The 10,959-nt window shown below is 34.1% G+C and overlaps 2 protein-coding genes and 1 long non-coding RNA gene across 3 annotated transcripts; all 3 read left to right on the top strand.

Annotated features, from left to right (window-relative positions):
- LOC105174929 (pirin-like protein) lies at window positions 1,229-3,301 on the top strand. The gene is made up of 6 exons (XM_011097189.2): window positions 1,229-1,449; window positions 1,572-1,621; window positions 1,724-1,762; window positions 1,871-1,899; window positions 2,298-2,464; window positions 2,687-3,301. The coding sequence occupies exons 1-6, from the start codon at window positions 1,349-1,351 to the stop codon at window positions 3,189-3,191; spliced, it is 891 nt and encodes a 296-aa protein (XP_011095491.1). The 5' UTR covers window positions 1,229-1,348; the 3' UTR covers window positions 3,192-3,301.
- On the top strand, window positions 5,652-9,613 carry LOC105174930 (putative MO25-like protein At5g47540). The gene is made up of 11 exons (XM_011097190.2): window positions 5,652-6,147; window positions 6,526-6,687; window positions 6,831-6,949; window positions 7,444-7,518; window positions 7,734-7,827; window positions 8,166-8,225; window positions 8,400-8,468; window positions 8,603-8,701; window positions 8,944-8,988; window positions 9,070-9,172; window positions 9,268-9,613. Exons 1-11 carry the CDS (start codon window positions 5,920-5,922, stop codon window positions 9,378-9,380), a joined length of 1,167 nt encoding a protein of 388 aa, XP_011095492.1. The 5' UTR covers window positions 5,652-5,919; the 3' UTR covers window positions 9,381-9,613.
- On the top strand, window positions 10,172-10,953 carry LOC105174931. The gene is made up of 3 exons (XR_002288152.1): window positions 10,172-10,283; window positions 10,606-10,800; window positions 10,892-10,953. It is a non-coding gene; the product is annotated as an uncharacterized LOC105174931 (long non-coding RNA).

The following is a 10,959-nucleotide window of genomic DNA, read 5'->3' on the forward strand; positions in this document are numbered from 1 at the left end:
ATACAATAATTTATCCACTTTATTATTTTTAAAATCAAGCAATTTACCTCCCTATATAAGGAAGTAAATTGCTATTCACGCTTTATTATTGAGATGAAGATGAGGTAGGTATTATATGCTTTTGAGTTGATGTTCATCTAGATTCTTATTGATTCACACTTGAATAGGATAGATTTAGGGTGGGTTTGTGAAAATTCGAGATTTCGGATCTATCGAGTTGACGTAGTAGATCAGATTAATATTTTTTTAAAAAATTAAAAAATAATAACTATCATAATATTTATAAATATGAGATAATAATATTATCGAAAGGTTAATAATTTTATCAATTTATATGAGGTAGTAAAATGTTAAAAATTTTATATTATGTGTTACTTGTATAAATATTAATGTTTATAAACTATTTATTTTATTATTTTAATTTCTAATAGTATTGAGTTTATGAAATATAAATGAATTATAAACATATATTTTTATATACATTTGTTTATATTATTATTTTAAGTTATAATAGTATTGAGTTTATGAGATATAAATGAGTTATAAACATATATTTTTATATACATTAAAATACATGTTATATAAGTATACATATAAAATATATAAAGTTAAATATGAACACACAGCGAGAAAGACATTAATAGTACCATACAGGAAAGCAAGTTTGGATTCAAATCACCAAGGCCTGAACTCGTCTCTCGAACCTCTTAAGACTTCAAAATTCGTCCCAATGAATGCGATCGAGATTATTGCCATCCCTAATCATCAAATTCTTTATAGTGATGTATTAAATTATTATATTAATTAAAATAAGAATTAATCAAACCTTGTTATTTTTAAATTTATTATAATTATAATTATAATTATTTTTTTATTATTAAAAAATTATAAATATATTTTAAAATTAAATAATTATCTAATAAATACTCTCTTTAATAATTTATTATAAAAAATATTTATAATTAAGATAAATTTTAAATCACCCATTAATTTATAAAATAAAAGAAGAAGTTAAACATGCGTTGGAACAAACAAAAAGGGAAGAATACATACAAGATGTGACATAATGCTATCATCATGCTGAGGCAAAATGTCCGGAATAAAACAAAGTCCCTGGATCTCAAGGAACCTCCCCTGGGTCCCACCTATGGCCCTTTGACCCTCACAGATCAACCCAACGAATTTAAACCTTCCACTCCCCCTTTCTTCTTCACTATTCCATGGTTCCATCCCCCCTATATAAACACCACATACATGCAAAACTCTTCATTTCATTTCAAATTTCAACACACACAGTTTCACATTCATCACTATATCTCAGCAGAAAAGATAATACAAGAAACCAGACATGGCAAATGTTGTTAGAGATCCTCGTCCTGTGGTCAGAAAATTCCTGGCTAGACCTCAACATGAAGGCGTCGGTGCTACTGTCAGAAGAAGCATTGGAAGGTGAGGTTTTTATTTATTTATATAAGGTAAATTTTAGAAGAAATTTCATGGTTTTTTTTTTTTTTTTTTTTTTTTTTTTTTTTTTGCGTTAAAAGAAGGGATTTTTGTTGGTCTTTTGGCAGGTTTGAGCTGAAATATTTTGACCCTTTTCTTGTACTCGATGAATTCTCAGGTGGGCTGTCTCTGTTTTTGTTTGTTTCTTGAATCTTGAAAGCTTGGAAGTTTCTTGATTTCTCATTGATGGTTTTGTATTTTTGTTTTAATGAATTTACAGTTTCTGCTCCTGCTGGATTTCCTGATCATCCACACAGAGGTTTGATCTCAAAACATTTCCCCACAAAACACGATTTTAAGGTAGTTTGGATTGATATGGATGGTAACTGACTATGATTTGTTTTTTTTTGTTGTGATCATCTTACAGGATTTGAGACAGTCACCTACATGCTTCAGGTAGACACCTGCGCCTTGCTACTAGTTTTCTTTATGCTCTCCTCTCTGTTTTCCTCTGTGTATTGTCTGAGGTTTGGACATGAAAAAGTAGCACTTTGTCAATGTTTTTTTTTCTGTGATTTTCATAAAATAATGACAACAGTGTGAAAAAGTGGTATTCAGACCATTTCTTGATCATTGCCACACTGTCCCAATCATGGTGTGCTTGTGCAGCCTGAAGAAAACAACATAAATCATTTGTTTATTAAGGTTGACTCATAATTCAAGAAAACCTGAAAATTGATAGAAATACATAAAATATTCAGTTCGTTTTCCTGTTTTTCTGGGCTATTGGAATTAATTAACCTGAATCAATTTTTGATGAAGAAACTGAGAAAAAATTGTATTTGTATGGACAGGGAGCAGTGAGACATGAAGACTTTGAGGGGCACAGTGGCACCATAGAGGCCGGTGACTTGCAGTGGATGACTGCAGGAAGAGGGATTGTCCACTCAGAAATGCCTGCTTCTGAGGGTACTCAAAAGGGCTTGCAGTTGTGGATTAACCTCTCCTCCAAATATAAAATGTCAGTGCCCCTTCTCACTAACTTTTTACCTTTTTGCTACCTAGTGGGATCTCAAGAATCAAACTAAAAAGTACCCATAACACTCACTTAACTACGTTCACTATTCCCCACATAGTCCAAAGTGCCGTATCCATTAGCATCCGATGATATCGATTGATACGTTATGAATTTGTTTCCTTACGTCTGTCAACTTATGTTGTCGCTGATAACTATGCACAATAGGATTGAGCCAAGGTATCAAGAAATGAACAGCAGGGACATAGCGGAAGCATCAAAAGATGGGGTAAGAGTCCGAGTCATAGCTGGAGAGGCGCTGGGAATCAAGTCACCAATATACACCAGGACCCCTACCATGTTCTTAGACTTCACTCTCAAGCCCGGGTCGCAGATTCGGCAACCCATACCCGAATCATGGAACGCATTCATTTATGTGTTAGAGGGGGATGGCATATTTGGGACTGCACGATCTTCGGCTGTATCAGCCCACCACCTTGTTCTTCTTGGCTCAGGCGATGGGGTGGAGGCCTGGAACAGATCCTCGAAACCACTCAGGTTTATTCTGGTGGGAGGTGAACCGTTGGGTGAGCCAGTGGTCCAGTATGGTCCGTTTGTAATGAACAGCCAAGAACAGATTGATCAGACCATTGAGGACTATGAGAACTGTGCGAATGGATTCGAGAAAGCAAGACACTGGAGATCTGAGTCCAATGTTGTCTTTGGATATTAGTTTATATGTAACTCAATTGTATTTTAATATCATTATTATTTCATATATGTTTTGTTAGCGCTCATTGAAATAAATATTTTTCTTTTTTTGTCTTTTTTCACAAAATGGAACGTAGACTAATGAATCCATCCAATTTTGTCATAACGTGAAAAGAGTATTGGTTTCATTGAATGAAGCTAAGATATGGAGAAAAATTATATAAAAATTCTTATTTAAATTATATCTGATCGAACCAAATTAATTATATGACAAAGATAATATACTAACTACAAGATAAACTAAAATTTAAAAAATCCGATTCCAACTAGAATTTTTTATAAATTTGGTGTATGCGGACAAGTATTTATGTGGTTCAAAAAGGGAGGAATTGCTCCCATGTTTGTGCTTTATTTGGACCATTCATGTCGCAATCTTGGGCAGGTTAAGAGGTTTTTGTCTAGCTAGCTTAACATGATCATTGGTTTTAATTCTCTATTTTGAATTATGTTTACTTATAGTTATATATAAATTATGTACACAAACATTACTTTTTAGATGAGATTATTTGAATATGTAAAGTAGTATGATAAATATATCAATTTATAATAGACGAATGGAACTTTTTAGGCATATACAAATTATTATTGTACCTGCATGTTATCTGATTAATTTTATTTGGCAATTTTTTTTAATTATGTATCAAATTTGATGTGGTAAAAAAATGCAGGGTCCGATTGATGTGGATTATGCTCAAAATTTGGGTTGAAACGAATGCAAATCCTGAAAGGGGGATTTGTAGAAAAGGCGTTAGTACTCCGACGTCAAATTAGTATTTGATTTTGAGATTGAATAAAGTCAAAAAGTAAATAAGTATAATTAAAATAGAAATATGGTGAATAAAGTTGGTCAAAAGTATAAGAACATGTGGTAACATACTTGTAGAGTTCTTAGAGAATGTTTGGAGAGTGAGAGAGGTGATTTAGAGAGTAAAAGAAGTGTGAGGGACGTGAGAATGAAAAAGGTGTCAGGAAGGTGTAAGAGACGTTAGATAGTCCCCGTATAGAGGAGTAAACATGTATTTACACCCCCTGCGATGGAGCACTGCACATTTTCTTTATTCTCGGGGAGGAATGGATAAAGACAGTTTGGATAAGGCATAATCTATTCTTATCTTTTATTAATCTTATTGTTGAATGCTAGTGTCCATGTTGGAGAACCCTTCATCAACAAGAACTTCTAAGCGCTAGGGAGTCCTAGTCGCCAAGAAGTCTAGGGCAGGGGACTCCCTCATCTGCGAAGAGTCCCAACCGTCAAGGATGTCCTCTTTGCTAGGGCTAATGTGGTTTCAGGGTGACTGCTGACCTCTAGGTTCATGTGGCACCATGTGGGAGAGTGGGTTGCCACGTGTATGGCATTTTGGCCCTAATATTATGTTGGGCTTTCTTTCTTTTCTTTTTGAATGTTTTGACCTACTAATTTATTTTTATGCACATCACAGTCAATTTATATATAAGAAATTAATGTCATATGTTATCTGATTCAGTTGATTCGGACTACTCGCATCTATTGAAATCTCTTTAATATAAACAATTACATTATATAATTAATGGGATAATTACATTGCTTCCCTTATAAATTTAATTAATTAGACATAAATTTCTTATACTTGATAAATTATACTTAATATTTTTTAAATTTGTTTTCTTCCATCAAATACATCCATTCATCAATTAAATTTACATAAATTGCAGCCACAAAACAAATTGAATTAAAATTTATAATTACCCCTAATTAATTTACTAACCACTTATCATAGGTCAAATAAATTTTTTTTGATTAATGATTCCTACTAAAATAATAAATAATTCACATCAACTTTTTAATAACTTTAGGTAGTACTTCTTTTTTTTTTTTTTGGGGTCCTACAAAAAGATAATGAGATAGTTATATATCCCCTCATGGGATCTAACAAATGGATCCATTGTTAGTAAATAATTTATCGAATTTGTTGATATTGATAAGAAAAAAATTGAATAAAAATCTATATGTACCTCGAATTAAATATTCCTGACTTATTACAAGTCAAATAAATATTTTATGATCAAATCATACTTGTAAATATGAAAATATACCTCCTCACATGTTTTAGAGTGTAAAAATGGGTAATGTTAATTGGTACAAAAAATAACCTGCAATAAGTTAATAATACGTCAATCGGGATAAATATAGATAAATATTCAATTTATTTACTAAAATCAATACATTTGATAAATTTTAATTAATTGATGAATGTATTTATTAAATAAAAAATAAATATTATGAATTAAATGGAATTTCTAAGAGATTACATCAAATTTTAGGGAAAAGTTGGTGTAATTATCTAAAAAATAATAGTTTAAAAAGTAGAAATAGAAAAGGTATAAAATTGGAAAAGGAGAGAGAAAGAAGAGAAAGAAGACAAGTAGGCTACAAAAGAACCGTAAGCTCTCCTACGAATTTGGAGTTCCCATAACACAAACACTCTCTCTCCCATATTCCCACAACATCTCAGCTCCTCAATTTCTCCAAATAACACCGGAATACGTACCTATATGGCATCGCTCATTCCAACATCTTTTTCCTCTTTCTCCTCCTTCTCCTCTTCTTTTTGAAACATAAGAGCAAAGAGATTCTTAGTAAGGGGTCTTTTCGAATCCGGCATTCCGGCGAAGTCTGTCTCATTCCCCGGCTGTCCTTTCTGGGGAAAGAGATGCCTACCGCTGTGAAGCAGGAGAAGGAGGATAACACCATCAAGAGGTCCAATTCTTCCTTGAATTTCAAGAAGCTTGTTCCCAAGGTGTTGCGCAGCAGTTCCATGAAGAACCCTTTCAAATCCAAGAAGCCTCGGACCCCTGTTGATATTGTCCGGGAAACAAGGGCGTTGCTGTTGTACTTCCATTCCGGAGACGACGCTGGCAATCCTAAGCGCGATGAAAAGGTTCATTCTTTTTCCTTTTTTGGGTTGCATTTGTTTGCACCGTGATTTTGATTTGTTTGCTTTTATGTTCTTAATTCATGTCCGGTTTTTGTTGTTGAATGTATTTCGTTTTTTAAGTTTGATTTCCTCTTGCATTGAGGAATACATCACCTTAAACTTAAAGGCGTTATCACAAATTTCATTCTCCATGTTATCCTGATATCTCTTTGTTCCAGCGGTTTTCAACAAACTGTTGTTGGAACAATGACACGACGTACTCTGGAGCTTTTGTGATTCTAACACTTGTGTCCTGACAACATTGTTGCGGCATCAGTTTATTTTCATGGCATTCTTTTCAAACTACGGATCTTCTGATATACTGCAGCCTTTTGGTTTCAGTTGGAACAATTAGACGCCGATATCAGGGAGCTTAAGTCGATTCTTTACGGCATTGATGAATCTGAACCTGTTCCAGAAGCTTGTGCGCAATTGACTCAAGAATTCTTTAAAGAAGACACCATGCGGCTCCTGATTAACTGTCTTCCGAAATTGAACTTTGAGGTGAGCAAAATGTATCCGAGCTTAGTCCCGTATTTCAGTTGCTCCACTTTGGATGCTCTTTTCTCTTGATATATGTCGGCCCAGCTTATTACATGTTCCACTCTATTCTTGTTCCTTATCATGGATACATATTTTCAATGAAGGCTCGGAAAGATGCCAGCAGAGTCATTGCAAATTTGCAAAGGCAACCAGTTCATTCAAGATTGATTGCTTCTGATTACTTGGAAGCCAATCTAGATATTATGGATCAGTTGATAACTGGGTGAGTTATCCTTATTTTGATTTCTAACTTTTATTTTTGTCCTAAAGCTACTTTATTGTGACATACATTTTAGTATTGCAGCAATTTCTGTCTGCCAAACAAAAAATTGAAAGAAAGAAAATGCTAGTTGTAAAAGTTTGGTTTCCTGATTGTTATTGGGAGCATTCTTAGTTTTGGGAGATTAAGATTGCTTCTAGTCAAATTTTGGTGAAACTAAAGATTAATTCTTGTCACTACATTGTGCACAAACAAAAAAGAGTCAGGACTCTCCATGCACTTTGCCCATCTTGTTTAAAAGTTTTGTCCTTGTCCTTGGTTGAAAAGAGACATGTAAACTGTTATGCATAAACATGGTTCAGAATGATTAAAATCTAAATAACATTCTTGGAAGTCTTGATTGACACAGGTATAGATGAATGCTATAGTTTCCTTGCATTTGAATTCACCTCTATTTCCTCATATATACAGGTAATTAATGTTGAATTTTTCTATAGGTATGAGGATCCTGTTGTTGCTTTGCATTATGGAGGAATGTTAAGGGAGTGCATACGACATCAGGTTGTTGCCAGGTAAGAATCATAAATGCACATGTGAAGTTTCTTCCCCTTAGGGTCCATCTGTATACACTGACTTATTTTCTGTTCTTTTATTTCATTGTATTTTCTAGCCTTCATAGTTATATTTCGAAAGTAGTACATTGTGGTTTACTTCATTCCACCCCCCAGCTATTCTCTCTCTCTCTCTCGCTCCTCTTCACAGTAAAGTCTTGATGTGTTGCCTGCAGATACGTTTTGAAGCCAGAGCATGTGAAGAAGTTTTTTGACTATATTCAACTTCCGAACTTTGATGTTGCTTCAGATGCTGCTGCTACATTTAAGGTAGTTTATTTTGCTCTATGTGTCTCTCTCAGTAGCAGCTTTTCTTTCTCAATTATGGATGTCTCCATTTTGATGCATGTAGATTTTCTTACATGATGACACCTTGTATAATAGGCTTTTGGATAATCTAGGTTGTCTTTTTTGCTAATTTCCTTGTAGTCGTGTATTCTCCTGGAAAAGAATGCCAGACAAAATCTGTAACTTCCAAGTTGATGCTTTCTGATTTCTCAAAATAGTAATTATGAGTATATCTTTTCGATGCTGGAAAATCCGCATCATTTCTTTGTATTCATGAAGTATCAAATAGTCATGCTTATGTTTTCTGCTACATCTTACAGGAGCTTATGACAAGGCATAAGTCCACAATCGCAGAGTTTCTAGCAGAAAATTACACTTGGGTATATTTTCATTTCTCTATTCTGACAATGTATTTACATAAAAAAACAAAATGTGTTTGTTTTCCTGGTTTGGAAATTTCATTCATGATAACACCTCATCTTTTGCTTTGTTATTTTGTTTTAGTTTCAGTATATTGAGTCAACGAAAACCTGACATTTCCCTACTTTTCCTAGTTCTTTGCTGAGTTCAACTCAAAGTTGCTGGAATCTACGAATTACATGACCAGAAGACACGCTGTCAAGGTACATAAGTGTCTGAGATTCAGGACTTTTCTGTTATGAATAACTGATGTCAGTTGTATGCATGGAACAACAACTCACACACATATATACGTACATGTATTGTTCTCTCACTGATGACTACTTATACTTTTCAGCTGCTTGGTGATATTTTGCTGGATCGATCAAATGCTGGTAGCATGATACGTTACGTCAGCTCAAAGGATAATATGAGGGTTCTAATGAATCTTCTGAGGGTAATAATTTTTCTTTAGCACAAAATGTCGTTCTTGTTTACGAGCTAATATGAACATCTCAAATAGCATCAAACAATAAGCTTTCTATATCTTCAAACATGATATGAATTTGTCGGCAGCAAGTGCTGATCCCTCCACACTATATGTACAAAACGGACATTTATCTGCTTTAGGGCTAAAGGTTTAGCTTGTTGATTTATATGTTGGACCGGAGAAATCATGTAATCGTGGTGGTGGTGCAGGAATCACACAAAAGCATCCAAATTGACGCATTCCATGTATTCAAGGTTTCACCTCATAACTCTATAATTCTTGACTGCTCTCATCAGTTTCATCTTCTTACTCTGGTTTATCCGGTCCTCGTGTAGCTCTTTGTGGCCAACCAGAACAAGCCTGCTGACATCGTAAACATACTATGTGCAAATAGAACCAAACTTCTTCGCTTCTTAACTGGCTTTAACATGGACAAAGGTACTAAAGCTTCTTGTTCTCACATCATAAGCGCACCTGTGAGATTATAAGCATGCAATACTAAATATGATGGTCTTCATCTGTTTGTTACACAGAGGATGAAATGTTTGAGGCAGACAAAGCTCAGGTGATGAAAGAAATTACGGAGCTCGAACCAACGACATCTTTTAGCTGCTCTGGGGAGTTGTTCAAACCCATATCAGTATAAAAACTAACTATAAGCTGTGATTGCCAGCAAAAGTGATGTATGTGTATCCCATCAACATGGAAGTGTTAGTTTCTTTCAGTAGGGCTGGCAATTAATCATATGTTGATAGCAGAAAAAGCATCAAGAATACGTAGCAGTTATTGTCTATACTACATTGTCAAACTTGCTTCCACATAATTTGAGACGTTTTCAGTGTAGAATCATCATTCAAGAATCGTACTGTTTTTAGATTATTTCTGCTAAAGACTTATGCTTATTCTTTCTTGATTAGAAATTTAATGCCATAGCATAAGAGAAAAGAACAGTTTTAATTTTGTGAACCATTTTCCATAATTCAACTCTCGAATTTTCAGCCTTTTAACATCTAAACTTTTGTATGTATCCAACCAAGCTCAACTTTTTTAGTGTTTTGATCTATCATTATACTTTTTAAATAATTTTTCAATTTTTCAATTTTTTTCTTTTTTTATTGATCTTTAGTTTTCTCTCTTTCCGATTTGTGGTTTTTTATTTATTTTTTACTATTTTTTTCTCATAACTAATCTTTTTTTTTCCTACTAATTATTTATTTAATTAAAATAAATAATTTAATATTTGTTTTAAAAAAAATTAATTAATTATGTACATACATTTGAGTATGCGACACGCACTAATGATTACATTACTTGAATAAAGCATAAATCAATATTCATCAAGCAATTATCTAAAGTTGAAAACTGGGCTGGAAATGATTAAGCGACCATGCCTCTTGGGCTTATTGGGCTCTGTCACCATAGCGAATATAGGCCCAATCAATAAGTTCTTAAAAAGTTAGAGCTTCCGTTTCCATGTGTCCGGTCGATTGCAATTGCAATTGTTCGAATAGAGTCTGCTGAGCTGAACGATCTTGTTTCCTGCAATTAGGTAATTTATGTTTGCGTTTATGTATGAATTTTCGTATACCACGGCTTTTCAACGTGTGTTCTTGTGTTCGCCCATGGTTAATCTCATATACATGCCTGCTGTTCGATGAAATGCCACGTTCATTTTTGTTGATCTTTGTCTCTGTTTTTTTTTCCTCTGCAAAATAAATTAAGCTCATTATTAGCTTAACAGGATTCAAAATTATGTTTTTTTTTTTATTGAGTTGCATGGTTCGTTCTATTGTTAAGTTTCAAAGTGGAGAAAAAGTAGCCATTTTGTTCCTTGCAATGATTTTGGCTTTGGGTGCTTGAATTAATTGAAGGGGGTTATAGACAAGCAGCCAAGTTAGGCTCAGTGCATCAGAACAATATTTTCTTGAAGCTGAATGGTGCAAAACAGGACCACTCTGGGCATAATGTAATCGTGGATTTGGAAAATGAATATCTGAGTCCCCCTCCAACTCCCGAGCGTCCCTTTGCTTTCACTGAAATCAAAAGAATGGAGTAGATCCTTTCAGGTCTGTCATAACGGAAGATTGTACTGCAGTTTCTATTTCTTGTGCTACCATGAGCCTCTTGATTGGTATTTTTGATGGCGATGAGTTGCAGAGGCAAAAGAGATGCAGACGGAAATATATCCTTCCATACAGAGGGTTTGAATATGATGAATGATCTCA

This window comes from Sesamum indicum, linkage group LG12, assembly GCF_000512975.1.
Source record: "Sesamum indicum cultivar Zhongzhi No. 13 linkage group LG12, S_indicum_v1.0, whole genome shotgun sequence".
Classification (NCBI taxonomy): domain Eukaryota; kingdom Viridiplantae; phylum Streptophyta; class Magnoliopsida; order Lamiales; family Pedaliaceae; genus Sesamum; species Sesamum indicum.